This window comes from Cyprinus carpio, chromosome B20 (assembly GCF_018340385.1).
Source record: "Cyprinus carpio isolate SPL01 chromosome B20, ASM1834038v1, whole genome shotgun sequence".
Classification (NCBI taxonomy): domain Eukaryota; kingdom Metazoa; phylum Chordata; class Actinopteri; order Cypriniformes; family Cyprinidae; genus Cyprinus; species Cyprinus carpio.
In genome coordinates, this window is record NC_056616.1 from 23,230,846 (window position 1) to 23,251,525 (window position 20,680).

Consider the following 20,680-nt stretch of genomic DNA (forward strand, 5'->3'; position numbering starts at 1 on the left):
AACCAAGACCAACATGTAACTTAAACAAGCTTATTTTTAATGGATCTGCAAAACTGTTTGAATTTTCAAAGAGAACGCTCCCCTCCCTGACACGTGTCTGAACCAGAAGAGATACTTCCTGTGAATTACAAACATGGCAAAACTTACAAAGGACCCCAAAAACCCCAAAGAAACCAGCATGCAGGAGAGAATGAGTAACTGTGAAGGAAAAAAAAAAAAAAAAGAGAAACAAAAAAACATACAGAGGAGATTCATAAAACAAGTCATTCTGAAAAATAAAACTAAATTTAAACAACAAAACAAAAAATATATATAATGCCATTCTCTTCTGAGCAAACAGGTTGAATCCGGATGGTTCCACTCGTGCGTGTTGGGTTGAGTTAGCGGGTCAAGCAGAGAGGAGAGGACCAGTGTGTGTGTGTGCGTAACTGTTACAGAAAAGTGATGTTTAAATGTGTGTTTGGGGGAGATGAGCTCTAAGGCTCTACATTAAGGCACCGGACGAAAGAAAATCAAATCAAAGAACAAAAAACCCAGCTAGAGAAGATCTCTCACACTAACACACAACACTAACCCCAAAACACTGGACAAAGTCTTGTCTGAAACGCTACGCCGCTCCTCTGTGCCGACGGACAGCGTCTCCAGGTCCACTGACGGTCTCTATGTAGTGGTGAATGCGCTTTGTTTAAATTCATTTCTTTCTTTCTTTAAACTTTAAAATAAGTAAGAAGAAACATGAAATGACTTTCTCTTTACATTTGTTTTTTTTTTGTTGTTGTTTTTTTTTTTTCAGAAATAAAAATGATGTCAGCATCAAGCAGTCGTGAGTGTGAGAAACGTTAGAGATGTGTTTTACAGAGAATCCTGTGAGAAGGACAGAACGGAAGAGTGTTAGACAGAAATGAGGGATGAGTGAATGAGAGAGAGAGAGAGAGAGAGAGAGAGAGAGATAGAAGAACAGATTGTGTGTGTGTGTGTGTCTGTGTAAAGTGTGTGAGTAACTGTGTGTGTCTGTTCAACTGCAGCACTTGGTCTTCCATCCTGTGACTCCGCCTCCAGTGCTGATGTCCACGTTTTCACTGTTGGGCTCTTTTACGGGCGTCTGCGGAAAAAACAAACAACACAAAATAGATATTAACAAACATTCTGGATTTGCAAATATCACATTTTGAGTTTTGGAATGAACCCGGGTTTGTTTTGATCGCTTTCTAGTGCCAAACTCGCACCACTGGTTGAGTCACGGCTGCTGTCCGGCTGATCAGGATACTCAAATAAACAGAGCCACAGTGTTCATTAGGGGTGTGTAATAATTTCATAATTGTTGTTTTAACAATATGTGATCTGACATTATCGAGTACGTCACTCAATTTGCATAAAACACAAACAAAAACACATCTTGAAAGTCCAAAAGCATTCACTGCATGATGATGCCTATTAGAATGCCTGGTAACATTTTATTTCTAAGATGTCCTTGTTACATGTAACATGTACTTACTGTTATAAAATTAATAAATTAGGCATAATTACATGCAATTAGCCCTAGACCAAACCCTCATCCTATCCCTAACCCTATAGTAAATACATGTAGCTAATTAATATTACACTGTGACAAGGACACCTTAAAATAAAGTGTAACCGAATACCTCTATAACTCCAGATATAGGAAGCAAAAAAAAAAAAAAACTCTTTAAGGGTTTTTGTTTTTATATTTATATAGTTAATACCACACAAACAACAATGTTTTCAAAAACATACATTGTGTGCGCAACTGCAATTGAGATATTCATTTCATACAACAGAACAACAAATAAGTTATATTGAGTGAGTTACATTTTAGACACAATATTTTCTATATTGTCAATGAAAAATAGCTCCAAACATAACCAAAGTAGAACATTTGTGTATCTCAGAGCAACACTGCAGTGTTTCGTTTCTGAATGAATCTGTTTTTAAATTAATCATTTTAAGTTAATGATTCAATGATCCATTGATAAATGATCAGCCATTTTCATTTTCCATCAGCCATCAAAACGGTTTATGGGATTACAAACTATTCAAACCCCTATTTGTTGATGTGAACTAAAAGCAAAAAACTATTCAAACCCCTATTTGGAGAAAATTCAAAACAAAGCGATATTGTGAGTAGAAACACAGTGCCCGATTACAATTTGTATTTGACAGTGTATTATGTTGTCAAAAATTCATTCAATTCATTTTGAATGATTTATTGTGTGTGGCACAATTAGAAATAGAGTATTACATAGACAATTAAACACCAAAAGCAACAAAACCAAGCATTTAATATACCAGACAGATCAGCTGCTGTGCATTTATGAATCAAATGACATGAAATCACTACAGTTCCACACTGCAATGTATTTGCTTAAAAGTGTTAAGCACAATAACAATGGTGTCATCAGTCAGTCATTCCCGAACTCACCTTTCTGAGAATGTCTTCTGCTAATGTGAGGAACGCCTTCTCGATGTTGATGTTGGCTTTTGCACTTGTCTCGAAGAAGCGAATCCCGTGTTCTCTTGCGATCTGAGGATCGGCACAAATACAGTCAACATTCGTTGTGTTTGCAGGCCTGAACTAATATGTATGGAGCCATTCGAGGACGATTACACAAGTTTCTTATAATAATAATAATATAATATAATATCAAAACTTAGCAAAGTGCTTCTATAGGGTGACAAATATTAATCACTTACCCCCATGTCATTTCAAACTCGTAAAAGCTTTGTTCATCTTCGGAACACAATTTAAGATATTTTGGATGAAAACCAGGAGGCTTGTGACTGTCCCGAGACTGCCAAATATCTTACACTGTCAAGGTCCAGAAAAGTATGAAAGACATCGTCAGAATAGTCCATCTGCCATCAGTGATTCAATCTGAATTTTATGTAGTGATGAGAATACTTTTTGTATGCGAAGAAAACAAAAATAACGACTGTATTCAACAGTTTGTCTCCTCTGTGTCTCTCCGCATCACCGTAGCACCATTTTGGAGAATATCCGCTGAATGCAAACTATGTATGCTATTCAGTGTCAGCCACAACATAAGGATACGTTTTCTACATGTATTTACGCTTTGATTTGAATGAAAACAGCGCATCTGTGCAGCGCGGCTGACACAGAAGTGCGTAAGCTGCTTGCGTTCAGCAGATATTCTCCAAAATGCCGCTACGGTGATGCAACGAGACACAGAAGAGACGAATTGGTCAATGTTTTCTTCGCGTACAAGAAGTATTCTCGTCACTTCATAACGTTACTTTTGAACCACTGATGGCAGATGGACTATTCTGACGATGTCTTTCATACTTTTCTGGACCTTGACACGACAGTGTTATTTACTTAGCAGTCTATGGGACAGTCACAAGCCTCCTGGTTTTCATCCAAAATATCTTAAATTGTGTTCCGAAGACGAACAAAGCTTTTTCGGGTTTGGAACGACATGGGGGTAAGTGATTAATGACAAAATTTTATTTTGGGGTGGAGTATCCCTTTAACAAATGTCTCAACTAGTGGACAAATTGCCCATCCTGACTAGGGCTGGGTATTGAGACAAATTTCACAATTTGATTCAATTTTGATTCACAAGCTTTCGATTTTCAATTTCAATCTCAGTATCGATTAATTTAAATGTATAGGCAATCAGGGACAGTACATGTCAAATTTTTTTTAAATTAATATAATAAACTATACAATAAACGCTGCCAATTGGTACATTACTACTCTTAAAGTGACCTGTAAACAAACATTTAAACTGCACGAGGCAGTTTTATAATAAATTGTCAATAATATAACTGTTACACATTTAAACAGTGGATGTCAACTTGTTTGACAGATTTATTCAAACATACGTTAAATATTACTGAATAGGTTAAGTAAAAGTAAAACGTAATACTGAGTTTATGGTTAGTGAATGGCTTTTTTGAGATAAACGCATCGTTATAACATTGTTTCACTGACATCTTTCTGTGGTTGAAACACTGATAGTTGTTTCAACACCTTCTGATTTTTATTCATGTATATTTGGTGCAGTAACTGGTAGTAATTTTGATCATTGTGCAGTAACTGGTAATCATTTTGATCACGCATCAACTGAACACCACAGAACGATTCTAGGGACTTAAAAATACATATAGGTTCATCAAAATGAGAATCAAATGAAATCGATATTTTCAACCCAGCCCTAATCCTAATTCATAATCCATCCACAGTCTCTTACCTGTTCCCCCTTGGCTTTTGGTACGACACGTTTGTCCTCCATGTCACACTTGTTGCCTAGCAGCATCCTCTCCACATCCTCGTTAGCGTGCTGTAACAACATGCACACATTTGAGATGATGCATTCTTACAAAATACAGATGTCCAGACTGACAGCCTCAATTAAAAGTAGCTTCAGAAGTCACAGAAGAAACAATACTGAAGAACTGAGTTTGCATCAGTGGTGCAAGTAACTTGGATTTGAACGCCAGGCCACCAAACACACAACCACATCCCTCATGGAGTCCCATGTTACATGAATTCTCTTGAAAGTGCTGATTGTTGGGAAATTCTGCATGAATCATCAGACTGAAAATCAAACAGTCAGCAGTTTCACTACACGACTATGTATCTCTAAGTTGGTGTTTTTACAACACTGGAACTTCAAATGTCCTACACCAGCGGTTGTCGACTCAAAAAAGGGTTCCAGGTCTGTTCTATTTATAACAAAACAACAATAAAAAGCAACTACCCATATGATCATGCATAGTCAGGCTAGTAAAATAAATGGGCTTAACAACTTTTAAAAGGGAAGAGAATATACTTCCCATATTCTTTTCACTGACGTCAGAAGATGCTTGTTCAAACAAACTCTGTATTTGAATACAAATTCATGTCTCAAAAACTATGAACAAAACTATGCAAGATAAAGGAAAACTGCATTCAATATGGTTTCACTTGCCCAGAATTTGTTCTGGGGCTGGGCAGTTAATTATTGGCCAACATTGTCCTATTCAGCTCATGTCATACTCATTTTATACATCACTGAGCCAGAGTTAACTAAAACCATATTTTATGGTTTTAGTTGACTTAATTCTAGTTATTTTAATTCTTCAATTTTAAATGAAAATTAGAAATTTGAACTGTTGAAAACAAAACACGTTATTTTGAACACTGTTGGCAACCAAAAAGTTTCTGTTCCCCATTTACTTCCATAGTTTTATCTTGTTTTATGATCAACGGACGATGAAAATTCACACAGGTTTGGGTAAACTTGGTCAGCAAATGATGACTGAATAAAAATTTTTGAGTGAACTTCCCTTTAAAACACCATTCCCCGAACTGTGTCTATTCTGATGTTGTCTGAGGGGTGCAGTAAGGTTGTGTGAAGACTGACCTCATCAATATTTCTGAGCCATTTGCTGATGTTTTCGAAGCTCTTGGCGTTGGTGATGTCATATACGAGCATGATTCCCATGGCCCCTCTGTAGTAAGAGGTAGTGATGGTGTGAAACCGTTCCTGCCCCGCCGTATCCCTGCACAAACACATTGACAACCACAATCAAACACTGTAGCAGCCCAGACGCTCGTGGACCCAATGGATTATAAACTACAGAAGATCCAAAATTAACTTCGGTTGGCAATAGCTGGTGAACACAGCTGACCAATTGTTACCAACCAATATCTCAACAGCTGTTGCCATCAACTATACTGATGGACAAATGATCATCTAATGTTCTTGTGTTTCATTACTCTACAAGGCAATTTCACAGAAAATATCCAAAATGGGAACACAAGTTGCAGGGGCGATAAGCATAAGAAACAGACTGAAATTTGATTCACAATTCAATGAAAATTCACCAAATCTGTACAACGTCATTCATTCAGATGGATTTAGATTCGTCATGGATTTCAGAAACGTCATTGTTGCTCCCTTCATTGTCATTTCATAAAAAACATTTTTGCTCCAGTAACAATAGAATTATTTGGTTGCTTTTGTAATTTTTGATTCAGTAACAATAGAATTATTTGGTTGCTTTTCTCTTTTTTATTATTATTATATTATTATTATTATTATTCTTCTTCCGCCTTTAAAACTGAACGGGCAACCCCAAACCGTAAGGCCTAGAGAGCTGAAACTTGGTCAAAAGGTAGTAGTAGTCTTGCTCGCTACTCAGGCGCAAAGAAACCGGCCCAATCGGCCTAACGGGGGCGCTACAGCGCAAAATACAAAAATTTCAGACATTTTTGGCTGGAGCTCGTAAAACCGTTTGTTGTAGACTCAAAAACATGGCATCATTGCAAATCCTTGGGTTAGCCCAAAAAAAAATTGCTCTGCTGCTTTTTTCGCTCTACGGCGCATCGTTTTCCTGCAAAATCGAGTTATATCTGAAACCTACTTTTGCGAACTAGTCCTAGGTTTTTTTCCCCCGATCAGAACCAAACCACTCGCAGAAATATTCTCTGGACACTCATTATCAATAATTATCAAAAAAAAAAGTTGAAATTTTGATTCTTACGCGAAACAGTACGCCAAAAAAGCATCTATGCTAACGTTAGCCAAATGTTATTTTAGCTATAACTCTTGAACGGAATGAGATATCTTCATCAAACTCGGTACACATTTGTATAAGCTCAATCTTTGGTCAAAAATAAAAAAAATTGCGCACCTCTGCCACTTGGGGGCGTTATAAGACAGAAAAAAGAGACACATAAATAGCTATAACTAGGCAACGGTTGGTCCGATCGACTTGAAAATTGGTATGCAGTTTCTTTGTCTGAAGGGGCAATATTGTCTATGAGGACATTCGCGTATCTCAAAAAACATGGCCGCCATTGGCCATTGAAATTTTAAGCAACTATTAGACAAGGTTAACGGAGGTTGATCGGAACGAAACTTGGTGGGGCATGTTCGTCTCATGGCCCGAAACGTCTGTAAGAATTTTGAAAGAAATCGGCCACTAGTTGGCGCTAACGAGTTTTTAGGCTCTGTAATCACTAGGTGTTTCACATATCCATGCAATATGGATATCATTTGAAAGATCTTCTCATAATGCACAACTTTGCCTCAAGAACCATTACTGTCAGTCAAATCGTTCATTAATTATTCATAATTATGTTAAAAACATACTTTTGCGAACTAGTCCTAGGTTTTTCGCCCGATCGGAACCAAACTACTGCAGTAATATTCTGTGGACTGTCTAGATCAATAATTATCAAAAAAAAATTGATTTTTTTTTTTTGTTTAGCTATAACTGGGTAATTTTTAAAAGGGGGCGTGGCCAAATATACCCACCCAATAGCCTATAAAACCTAAATGAAAACTCAAAACTTTAATGAAACTTGGTGGAAACATGTAGCAGATGACTCTTAACAAGCATACAAAGATTCATGGAGATCGGACCATAGGTGGCGCTATAACAGTTAAGAGGGCATCAAAAAACACAAGATTTCTACAGAAAATGACCTCAAATTGTAGAACATGTTCATATATTCACACAAACACTAGATCTTCATATCTTAAAATAGATCTCCTCATTATGAAACAACTTTGCCTCTGGGCCTAATGCTGTCAATCAAATCGTTCATTAAATATTCACAAATAATTTAAAAACTTACTTTTGCAAACTAGTCCTAGGTTTTTCTCTTAATCTCGATCAAACCACTACAGAACGATTCTCGGGACTCTCTAGACCAATAATTATCAAAAAAAATTTGAATTTTGTAGTTTGGTTAGCTATAACAGCTTAATTTAGAAAAGGGGCGTGGCCAAATTACCCAAAAGCCTATAAAACCTAAATGAAAACTCAAAACTTTACAAAACTTGGTGAAAACATGTGTCAGATGACTCTGAACAAGCATGCAAAGTTTCATGGAAATCGAACCATAGGTGGCGCTATCACAGTAGAAAAGGCTTCAAAAACAAAAGATTTATATGGTAAATGGCCTCAAATTGGTTGAAAATGCTCATATATTCACACAAACATTAGATCTTCATATCATATGATAGATGTCCTCATTCTGAACAACTTTGCCTCTGGGACCAATGTTGTCAATAAAGCTGTTAATTAAATATTCAAGATTATTTTAAAAAGTTACTTTGGCAAACTAATCCAAGTCTTTAAGCTGAAAATCAATAAAACTACTGAAGTACAATTCTCTAGACTCTGAAGGTCAATAATTATCAAAAACATGTTGAACCATTGCATTTGGACAACTATAAACCAGTAATTTTTTAATATGTTCTTTTCATAGTGTACACAAAGGCCTATTAATACAAACAGAAAGCCCACAAATTATCAAAACTGTGTAAAAAAATAATGCATAATTTCATTCTAAACAAGCATGCAAAATTTAAGAAAGATTGGGCAAAAAAATAAACACTATAACAGTTATGTTTTAAAAACACAGTGTTGTTTGAGTAAATGCATTTTATAACCACTAGATGGCAGCGGAAGACCACTAATGGTCTCATTCAGCTAAGTTAAACAGTACTGTTCAAAGGTTTCATGAATTCATGCCAAAACATTAATAAATGAACTGTTATAACATTTTAAATCTAATTGAGTCAACGTTTTCCATTTTGTTCATACAGAAATATCAGTTTTTACAATTTGGCCACATTATGATTACAGTTTAACCTGAAAATGACATCTAAACTCTTAAAAAGAGAAGACTTGCAATAAGTTTATTGTCACCTATCACTTATTTCAAATACCTATATCTGCAACAAAATGTGTGTGCATGTATGTGTGTCTTTGTATATGTGTGTGTGTGTGTGTGCATATGCTTATAGAGTATTAATATATTAGTCTAATAATTTACTTTCAGTGTGTGTGTCTGTCTGTTAGCTGTTCTCCATTTTGGATGTGTTTAACTGTCATCCATACATCCAGGTTGGCCGAGAGACCACCTCAGAGGCCTTAATGTGCTTTGAACCCCGGTAATCGCTGCTTGCAGCTTTAATCTCCCTTCATTGTCATTTCATAAAAAACATTTTTGCTCCAGTAACAATAGAATTATTTGGTTGCTTTTCTCTTTTGTATTTGCAATAAAATTCCTGGCCACAAACCACCAAATGAAACTATGAGGAAACACATTACCCTGGTAGATCAGTCTCTGAATTGCACGCTAGCTTTTTGCAATTTAGCATGAGCCATTTGGATGGTTACGCTTAGGCCAAGTCGATAACTTTTAATAAATTAATAATTTTCCGTTTAAAGCCTAAATGTGATGCTTGACAGGTGTTACTTTTGTTTCCTGCATATAAACAAGGGTTACATAATATAAAGAAACTAGCGAAATATCGCAAAAAGTACAAATCGCAATATGCATATCACAACAGCTTGCAAAAACTAATTGATTTCCATAGTTCAAAAAATGTAAGATTAATGTAACTTTATTACCAAGTTGAGCAAAGAATTGGTGGTATTTAAATTGTTTTTTGGTTGGTTTGTTTACTTTGTTAAAATTACATTGTCAGATTTGTAACCTTTTATGTAATGCTACAGTAAAACTCTGCAGTTTACTTTTTTAACAGTTATAGTAATGCTTTCTTCTCCCAGAGAGAACATGAAACCTGTGTTGGTTGTGTCATTTTTTAAAACACATTTAAATATGATTTAATTTTTATATAAATTATATTTAATTTTTAATTGGTTTTACACACTGGTTTTAAAGCATGGTCGTAACATAATGGTACTTACCATATCTGTAGTTTTATCTTCTTTCCTTGCAATTCAACTGTTTTGATCTTAAAATCGATTCCTAAAAAGACACACAAAAAAAGACAGAAGTTGAACAAAGACACTTAAAAGAAACCGCATTCACAACCTATTTGACTTGTATTGAGTGAAACACAATATTCAATGAGAAAAATGTTGCATGACAGGAATTTTGTTAATTGGAAATTGATTGGATCCACTTAGGATTGTAATACTAGAATGGAGTCAGATCTGAATTTGATAGTACTCTCTTCCTGAGGCACTTTTTAGGATGCTTTTTCATAAGGACATTGATGCTGAAAGTCAAGTCAGGTACAAAGCTTCTCCAAAAATCCCAAAAGCTACACTACTTTTCAAGCGGATTGTTATTTGCCATTGGACGATGTCTGCAGTGAAACTTCGCAATGTATGATGACATGGGTGGAGGGCCTTTCTGTATTGAGAAAGGCACAGAAAACAAATAATGATTGCCTGTTACATTACAGTACATCAAATTTCACTTACCACATAAAGAGAAAGGAAAGATGACTGAGGACGATGGCGAATGATTTGCAGATCCTCAGCACCACTGACAAACATCTAATCTTAAAAAATGTGTGGTAAATAGCACTGCCGCTCTTTAGTACAAACAGAGTACGTGCAATCGTGAATCTCGAAAGTGACAGTGAAACTAGGGATAACGATACCATTTTTTCACAACCGATCCCGAAAATTCGGAGTATCTGCCGGTACCGATCCAATCCGATACCAGTGCGTTTTTTTTTTAATTAATGTAGAATTTCTATACTTCTCTGTGTTGACCTGATCGTCACTCTTTTGTGTGTTAATCACAATCTACTACATATAGACAACTTCATTTAAATGAAAAATTAATTTAAAATATATATAATCATAATCCATGACAAAAATACTATTATAAACTAGGTTAGTGGATAATTCAGCAGCAAAAGATGCTCTAGAAAAAAAATCTACTACATAACACGGGTGCTTATAAAATCTAGTGAAATATTTCATTTACAAATAAAAGTGAATAAGTCTAAAATCTGGTAAAATGTTACACATTGCTCTTTGTATTGTTGTAAAATACTCTCATGAAAAAACATTTATATAGAAATATAAAAGACATTTCTTTTAAATGTGTAGCACAGTGATAAAGGCAGCAACATATGATAGATAGGAAAGAACAAGAAAGACTATTATAATATTTGATTGCACCGAAAAGTATTATAATACTAAAGGTGCCAATATAGAGCGGCACAGAGTGCTTATGCGCATCCCGCGCGCAGAATGATACGCTTGAAACAACAAAAGCTGCTCTGCTCGTGTTCATCTTCAGTTCTCTCTTCACAGCAGTTCAGTCAGTGTACTGTTTGAGTAATGGTTTATTTCGACTTAGAGGGAGTGTCAGCCATGTTAAAAAGTGAATAACTTAAGTAATTTGTGGATTAATGCTTACTGGAGACGCGAACAGTATCAAACTATTCAGTTTGATTTGGTGAACTGGTTCATTAAGAAGAACCGGTTAAATCGAACGATTCATTGGTGATCCAGACATCACTAGTACAAAGAGAAGAGATATTGATATGTAGTGTATTATATCTGTGTGTTAGTTTATTGAGCCTTTTCTTTTAACAGTTTTAAACCTCAGTTACGGTGCGTTCTTGAAGAGGGTTTCATTGTTTTGACTGTAGTAAACGAACTTAACGTAACACCCAGTTTGACTGCTGAATGGAGGATGACCATATGTGAACTTGAATTTAATGACTTAAATATTCATCTGTACATGACATTGAACTAAGGAACAGCTTCAGAACACTTGAAATATAGTGCACGAAAAAACTTTGGTGCTTTATAATGTTGTTGTGCCTTTTGTGGGGCTCAACAATAACACAATAGTAAAGGCACAATATCAGATTCGGATCGTCTTACCGATACCTGATCCAGCAAAAAGGCCAGTATCGGAGCCGATACCAATCCTAAGTATCGGATCGTTGCATCCCTAAGTGAAACTAAAAAGCGATCGTGCACTCAAAAGCAGATTCAATGCCAGGCATAATAGCAGCTCCCTGATAAGACCAGGAACATCTATAAAGTGGGAACGAGGGTCATTTTCATTACTGTTGACTTCAAGGCCTAACAATCCAAGTCTTGAGTGACAAGACGACATAAATGAGTAATTATTTTTTGCACACAATAGGTCCACTGCTGAATCTTCATAAAAGTGTGGGATGTGTAGGCATATATTAATTTGTTGTAAAACCTTCTCAACAGAAATCTGGACTTGAGCAAATTGTCCTCTAAGGCTACTAGCGTGGGAGAAGCTTTTCCAAATGAGAAACAAACCTGAGTTTTCACTGTGACACAGAGAAGCTTCAAGAAAACATTCAACAGCTACATTGCATATAGGAAGAACAGACTGGGCATTTTTATTCAGTATTCTCCATTTTAAAAGCAAAAAATTAGCCCCAAAAAAGGGGTTGTGTAGACACTCTTGCAGTTATAGTAGTAGTAATAGTATATTTTTATTTAATGCCATGTCAGCAGGCTATTTTCTCTTGTAGTTGAAAGTAGCGTCATAGCATTACAGTTCAAGTAGATGATGAAGGGCAGAGAGATCTCTCAGTAGCAGTGTGTTGTTGAGACTAGCACAGACCAACACGGACAGGACGGGCAGAATGGAAAGGTTCATCTGTGAGACTGCTGAGAGTTTAATGGCCCAACGGCACAGTAAAAGCATTCAGACAGAAACTGGAAAATGTCCTGAACTGATCACTGGTTAGTTACCATGTTTAACTGTATTAGTGATGTTTGCAGAGAGACTTGGACTGGTAAGAGACTCCCACAACACCCTGGCAACTGTGAACAATGTGCCAAAAAAAAAAAAAAAAAAAAACACCTTAGCAACCTCAGTAACAACCAAAATCACTCAAAACACCTTGGCAACAGTAGTATTGTCCTAAATCACTCAAAACACCTCAGAAATTCCACAGTAACAAGATAAATAACTGAAAACACCTTTGCAAGAGCATAGTAAAACCTAAATAGGCCTAACTCTAAATATCTTGGCAACAGCATATTAAAAACCACTCAAAACACCTTAGCAAACACATAGTAACAACCTAAATCACTCTAAACACCTTAGAAACTGCACTGTATCAAGCTAAGTGTCCCTTTAAGAGCTGCACGCATCTAATATACAGGTACGCATCTGTTTACTTTCATTTCAAACATAACCAACCGAGTCTATATGTAAACCTTGTGTTTTTTGACAGTATTAGCTCAAAGATAACTTAGTCCATTAATCAGGTGCTGTTTAACAGGCTTTTTAGTGCACACGCTTCAGGTGCATGCTCAGAGAAAGCACACGTCAGAACCACACGCCAATGAAACGTTTAACCAGCAAGGCTTTAAAGCACATGCAAATAATGTACTTTTATGATTGCGAATAAGTGCAGTGTCCTGTGAGAGAAACTCTACTGCTGAATTAACACTGATGTGAATGTATGTGGCGTTGTAGAGTATATTGAGACGACGGTGCCAGAACTGCAGCTGCTAGAATGTTATTTCTTCAAGAGCAGATCGTGGAGACATTTTTATCATCCACGGTCAAAATTCATCATATCGCACACCCCTAAGCTAAACCACTCAAAACCTCTTAGAAACAGCACAGTAACCAGCTAAAGAAATCAAACACCTTAGAAACTGCATAGAAACAAATTAAAATTCTCAAAACACCTTATCAACTGCATCGTAACAAGCTAAACCACTTAAACCACTTTAGAAACAGAGTATGTTCTATCCAGGGGTGTAATGGTACACAAAAATGATGGTTTATTATGTTCCTCGATTTACAGAAAAATTAAAAATGTTAAATTCCTTCTTTTTTTTTTTTTTTTATTAAGAGTGATTTACCGAACAAATTATATCTCTGTCTTTAAAGGTAAAAAACGTCAATACTGTTGCAGCACACTCTTCAAACTGGACTTTATGGTGCTGTTATAAATTAGTAAAGAGATTTCAAGTGCTTCTACATTTGGATGCAAAACATTTAGGCAAAATGTATATTTTAGTCAGAATTACTGCTCTCCATCTGTTATTCATGTATCCGTGTGATTCTTCGCTTACTGTCTGGATGATCCTTTATGCAAATGGAAATACTGGTGTGACTTTCTAATATTTACAGATAAGGATACAAGCATAAGATGCAATTTATACACAGAAAAAACATGTCTCAAATGCATTTAGCAGCAAACGCATGTGACAGAAGAGCAAGCTGCTTTAAACCCTATGCTTATGAGTTACTTTGAAGCCCTTAATATAAAGCACATCTCATGTTAAGGACTACTTAAATCATGTAATTTTCCCACAGCAGCTTATCTCTGTCCTCCATTATTTTTCAGACGTGTTCGTAGACATGCGTGCTGAACCGAAAGACCCGTACCAGTTGCGAATACACGTTACACCCCTAGACACACAAAGACTGACCAACATATTTAGCTAAGCAGTAATGCTAAGCAGAACTCTAACCGCACACACACACACAGCTGCACTATGGGTGGGAGCTGCTTTATGAAATGGTACACAAATGAGCAGCCAAAGACTGAGTCACTCTCACACAATACACACAAACCACCGCAGAGACAGAACAGAGCCACAAGAAAACTCTGCTGATGTGAACGACACATGAGAATATAAAAACAGAGAGGGTGAAAGTTGAGACACACACTCATAGTTTAACCTCTGGAAACATGTCAAAGGACTTTTGATTGAGCCTTCACACTCTGCAGTCGGGTATGTTGGGCTTTAAAAGCAGAAAGTTTAAACCAAGCTTATACCACATATGGCTTTCAAGGAACAATTCCCCAGATGACAATTGTGTTATCTTTTACTTAACCGTCATGTCGTTACAAACCTGTATGACTGGAATGCAAAATAAGATATTTTGCTACTCCACTTCATACAATGAGGACTAAAGCTGTCATTTTTTGGCAAGTAGTTGACAATAAAAGAGCAGCCTGGATATAGTCTGGTTTAATGTGACATAAGGGTGAGTAAAAGATTCCTGCAACAGTTTAAGAAGCCTGGATTTGGCCACTAAATGTGAGACTAGTTTAAAGCTTGGGTTAACGAGTTCTGAACACAAAGGACATGGAAGGGTTCCTGACAGGCAGCCAATCAGACCCCTTCCCATGAGCCTCTGCAGCTGTGGGGCCCCTCAAGGATCCAGAATGAAGCTCCGCCCAGCCGAGCCAAGATCCTGTCAGTCAAAGAAAGAGAATCCACTAGTGCCAGACAGAAAAAGAAAAAGAAGAAAATGCTCTATAAGTCTCTTTTCTATGCATTTATAAAAGCTTGAATCAAGAGTTTAATAGTGCAAATATGGTTAAGGTGTGTGAGTGTGTAAGGTGATCTTTCCCTTGGGACTGCAGGGAGTTTCCGGTGAGTATTTTAAGGCTCTGAACTATAGAAAGAAGGAGGGAGGGAGAGAGATGAACATGAAATGGCATTCATAACCCATGACCATAAAGTGACAGGATGTTGAACAAGGAAAAAATGTCAACTGGGACTTCATTTCATCCTGTAGAAAATGAGAAAGAACTTTCTTTCCGAAACTTATCTTTCATTGGTCGAAACTTAAGCGTCCTTGATGACATCATCAATAAAAGAATGTTGTTTTAGAGACGAAGCATAGATTGATAATAGATAGACAAGGGAAAAAAATTGGAGTAGCATGTAGAATACCAACACAGTACTGCATAAAGTGCAAACACAGTCAATTCTGATTACATGTTGATTAAAAAAAAAGAAACACTAAAATTGAAAGAAAAGAAGAAATGGATTAGAAGAGGAGTGAGTGTAAATCCAAATTTTCACTGATCTGATAAAACCACCATTTCCTGACAGTTCAGAACATCAACCCTCATACTGACATAGTTCACAACTGCCACCTGATCACAACAGGAAGCCACAGGTGTGACACACCATGAGCAGTCATGTGACTCACAGTGCACAGATAAAAACACAGTCGTAAAGGTCAAGCAAACCCTTGCCTGTCCAGAAACCAGGTCAATATTTGTTTTCATTCCTAATCACGATCATTTCCAGGTTTTATCAGTCTGAAACATAATCAATGACGGCAACTTTATTCAACTTACAAATGGCATTAAAAACAAGCCTATTATTTCACAGATTAAACTGTTTTATGTTAACTAACACTCCATGAACCATGTGATGTCAGCAGTCAATTCTAGACGCAGCACAAGTCATGAACTACATATAAAACGAAAGGCTTTTTCTTTGGAATAACATGGGATGATGAATCATTCACAATAACCAGGAACGTGCGTTATGAAAAGTTAATTTTTATTTCTTTTTCCTGCTTTTCTTTTTAGGAACGATCCTGAACTTGCATCTCATAAATTTGTTCTAACATTAGTTACAGGCTAACATACTATTAAAGGGGTCATATGATGCGATTTAAATTTTTCATATCTCTTTGGAGTGTTACAAGCTCTTGGAGCATAAAGAAGATCTGTAAAGTTTCAAAGACTAAAGTCTCAAATCCAAAGAGATATTCTTTATAAAAGTTAAGACTCGTCCACACCCCCCTAAAACGGCTCGTTCTAACACGCCCCCACATGTCTACGATGTCACGATGTGGGAAGATTTGCTTTGGGAAGATTTGATTTTCACGGAATGAATGTTGGTGTAAAGTTTTATTGTATATTTTTGTTGCTGCCGCCGCCATGTTGTGGAGACACTGTGTGTTTCATTGTGAAAGTAAAACTACTTTGTTCAGTCTTCCAAAAGACGACAACTAAAAATCAGTGGTTAAGTTGTATTTACGAAACTGTTCCAAAACAGTTCAACCCAAATATTCAGATGTGTGCAGTGCATTTTTCCTGGATGAGTAGCCTACAATGCCAGTGTCTGTTTCTATAAAGTGGGCCAATTCTGTCTGGCGCTTCTGACTCCCAGTCTGTAAGTACGTTTCATATTTAAAGAATTTGCCACTGACAATTCAAACGCGAGTTTTGAGCAGTGTAGAGTAGTGCTTGTTTTTTGTCGTCACAAATGCAGACATAGGTTTTATGTTTAAGCTGCACGATACACAACGCGAAACAAATTATGTCTCCACTGGATGCAACAAATGCTTAGTTTGTAATAGGTTTTATTGGTTTTGTCTCATCGTGCTGGGACGCACAGCATCTCAGTATGTTAAGGGGCATAACATTCCGTCATTTTCTGACACGTTTCAGAAGGTGGGGCATAGAGGAGCAACAATAATGTACAGTACGTGGAAAATAATGTGTTTTTTAACCTTAAACCGCATAAACACATTGCATTACACCAAATAGACAACATAATGTTCTTTTTAGCAACGACATATGACCCCTTTAACAAATAAAAAAAATACATAAAATAGAAAAAATAGAAAATATATTTAATAGCAATACAGGATACTTGATGTACAATAAAAATACCTACTAATTTCATTTTGATTTAATGTAATAATAAATACACGTTCAACAACTAAAGGTCTACAAATGCAGGACATGTCTTCTTAATAATCAGACAAAATGTCAACGAAAGAGCATTCAGCATCCGTTCTTTAAAATAAACGGACAGGGCCGGCTGTGTCTAAATTTGCCCCATGAACCGGCGTGGCACTGACATCTCCTGTTACCCCCAGAGAAATGACCCTGCCGTACGTAAACCGAGTTCAAGAGCATCTGCTAAATGACATCTACCCACGCCGTTCTCAGTGAATATGTTCATAGGTTCCTGTGATCTAACAGGTACGGCATGCTTCTCATTTTAAACCACTGAATTTACCTCCCAGGCATCTGAACACAGAGTAAGTGCGAGGATAGGAAGTGCGTATTATATTGCAACAGTGGTGTTCCAACGTCTGCATCAATCTGAACAAGCCGTATATCTAGTATTTACATGCTTAGTGATGTTTGTCAGGAGACAGATGATGGATTTGGGTTAAATAAACGGGTAACTAAATCAAACTTAACATTCAGATTCATTACTTCCCAATTTAATGGGGTTTATTTAGGAAGCTCATCTCCTTACAAAAAGTACCATGGTATTACTATGGATTCTGGACACCATCTACTCAAAAACTACCTTGGAAAAACCCTGGCATAATAAAATAGCACTTACTCAGGTACCGGTACAATGGCAGCTCCGAAGTGTGTTTTTATGGAAGGGTGGAGAGACTGTTTGCAACTCTCACACCTGGCCATAACCCAACATCTACAGTCAACGCATACACTAACAACCATGAAAATCCCATTTCAGATGTGCCTTTCCCATGATATCATGCAGAAAGCACCAGGAGGTAGTGAAATGACAGGTCTGTGGTTCCCAACACTGGTCCTGGAGGCACCCCAAGTCCCCAACACTGCACGTTTTGCATGTCTCCTTAATCAAACACACCTGACTCGGGCCACAAGCTCATTAGCAGAGACTCCAAGACCTGAAAGTGCTGTGTCAGAGAAAGGAGACATGCAAAATGTGCAGCATTGGGGTGCCTCCAGGACCAGTGTTGGGAAGGAAACCGCTGGCATAGAGAACACAGTTAAGCAACGGAGCCGAGTCACGCATGCGCAGTAGCGCAGCTGATGACGCCACACGAATTAATTGTTTATGCTTTTTTTAATCTAAACCATACACAATCTATCGATTATCTCATCTGGACAAATTAGAAATTACATATAAAACACTCACAACCCATTACTTTGACTCCTCCGGCATCAAATCATTATTTGTCAGTCAACCCGCATGTTAACGCAAACTTCAGCCAAATAACCTCAACAACTACAATAATCCAAATATATAGATGAACAGAACGACGTTTATTAGACAACCAAAACAACATTCGGATCTCTGGAATGTTATTCTGAATCAACTGAGGTGATTCACTCAGCTGATATGAATCAGTTAGCCGGTTAGCATGCTAAAGCCCAGAATCAAGGCCTAGCGAGCACATCCTCACACATTTAACAGCATTTCTGACATAAAACAATGAATAAAACCCTCGGAGCGGGTGTGATACTCGCCTATAGTGGAGATGAAGGTGGTGTTGAAGGCGTCGTCTGAAAATCGGAACAGCACGCAGGTCTTTCCCACCCCAGAATCACCAATCAAGAGCAGCTTAAAGAGCAGATCATAGGTCTTCTTCGCCATCGGAGCTCTTATAAACACACACTGACGAGAAACCGATAGAGACTGAGAGTGTGTTAAAGGGAAACCGCGCGCGTGTATGTGTGTGTTAACCGAAAACACACACCGGACAGTCTCTTCGCCGCTGAATTACTTTGATTTCCTCTGTTGAGTCTTTTTTAAACTCCGAAGGAGGTGTTTAAGATGTGTGTCTCCTCTGAAAGTGCGGTGTCTGGTGTTTTTAATGTCTCTGTCTTTCTTTCTCTCACACTGTCGGGACAAAATGGCTCCTCCGCCCGACTCTCTTTCTTCAAACTACACCGGCGATCTGATTCAAATGAAAGATATTCCGCTTCATCCCAGCGATGGCGAACCGGAGCGATCTCGTTTGACAGCTGGATCCGAACCGACAGTCTGTACCGGGTCCGTTTGTGGAGTTTGGAAGAGGACAAACACAGAGACGACCAACCGCCGTCGCCTTCGAATGGAGCCACCGCGGCGACACCCTAGATTCAGAGCCACGCCTCTCTTCCCGCCCCTACGCCAGCGCCTGGCGTTGTGATTGGCCGAACGCGCCGTTTTTCGAATCCATCTCGAACGCTGATTGGACGGAGAGACAACCGTCTGGAGACATGAGGGCATTATTGACGTAGCGTTTTTGGGGAGGGTGAATGCAGCTGGCGCAGCCCAGAGCCTGGCCCCTAACGACACTTCGTGGCCCTACAGTCGGTTTCCGTCAGCCCCAAGCAGCGCTGCTGGGTGTGATTGGGTCACCGTGACGAATCCAGATGTTAAGTAAAACCCGGTGATGTCAGTCCGGGCGTGGCGCTTTTAGAACATTTCCATATGTGACCCTGGACCACAAAACCAGTCATAAGGGTACTTTTTTTTTTAATTGAGACTTATGCACCAACTGGCAGCTGAATAATTGATGTATGGCAGCTTTTCATTGATGTGTGGTTTGTTGGGATAGGACAATATTTGACTGAGATACAACTTTTTGAAAATCTGGAATCTGAGGGTGCAAAAAAAAAAAAAAAAAAAAAAATCCAAATATTGAGAAATTCGCCTTTAAAGTTGTCCAAGTGAATTTCTTAGCAATGCATATTACTAATCAAAAATTAAGTTTTGACACATTTACAGTAGGAAATTTACTAAATATGCAACATGATCTTTAATTAATATCCTTATGATTTTGGGCATAATAGAAAAATTTATCATTTTGACCCATACAGTATATTGGTGGCCATTGCTACAAATATACCCGCGCTGCTTATTACTGGTTTTGTGGTCCAGGGTCACATATGACAGCATGAAAGTTATCCGCTGACAATGCCAAAACGTAGTATTGTGGTACTTAAAACATTGCAGTACTGTCATGGTACATGTCCAAACTATGGAATTATCATACACTTACAGAAATATCCTTATATTACCATGATCTTTGCACATTTAGCGTGGTTTTCTTATGTAGCCTACTTTTCTTAAAACAAACATAATGCATACATTTTAGTAGGCTACTATGGTGAAAATAAAGTTTAAGACGGGGCTTTTTCATAAAAATGCAATTGAAGAACATTTTGGGTTCCCTTAAGAACCTTTCTACAATTCAGTTTTTCCTCAATTGCTTTGGCTAAGTATACGTATAACAGGTTCAGAGCAATTAGTTTTTTACACAGAAGTAAACTTTAACATACCGTTAAAATCTGTATCTAAAAGGCTCAGTGTGAAACAAAAGCCTATACACAAAACTGTCGGGGAAACAAACAAAAAAAGAGATAGAATAAATATG

At 37.5% G+C, this 20,680-nt stretch overlaps 1 protein-coding gene across 1 annotated transcript; it reads right to left on the reverse strand.

Moving 5' to 3' along the window:
- Positions 1 to 16: 16 nt before the first annotated feature.
- LOC122141130 (ras-related protein Rab-10) lies at positions 17 to 19,404 on the reverse strand. The gene is made up of 6 exons (XM_042747423.1): positions 18,786 to 19,404; positions 9,697 to 9,757; positions 5,388 to 5,526; positions 4,233 to 4,322; positions 2,441 to 2,542; positions 17 to 1,102 (listed from the first exon to the last, which is right to left on the reverse strand). Exons 1-6 carry the CDS (start codon positions 18,910 to 18,912, stop codon positions 1,016 to 1,018), a joined length of 606 nt encoding a protein of 201 aa, XP_042603357.1. The 5' UTR covers positions 18,913 to 19,404; the 3' UTR covers positions 17 to 1,015.
- Between the last annotated feature and the right edge of the window lie 1,276 nt (positions 19,405 to 20,680).

Coding starts and splice junctions, on each gene's coding strand:
- LOC122141130 (XM_042747423.1), bottom strand. CDS start 18,912: ATGGCGAAGAAGACCTATGATCTGCTCTTTAAGCTGCTCTTGATTGGT. Junction 4,323..5,387: donor GGCTCAGAAATATTGATGAG/GTCAGTCTTCAC, acceptor ATGTTGTTACAG/CACGCTAACGAGGATGTGGA. Junction 1,103..2,440: donor CAGAAGACATTCTCAGAAAG/GTGAGTTCGGGA, acceptor TTTTTTCCGCAG/ACGCCCGTAAAAGAGCCCAA.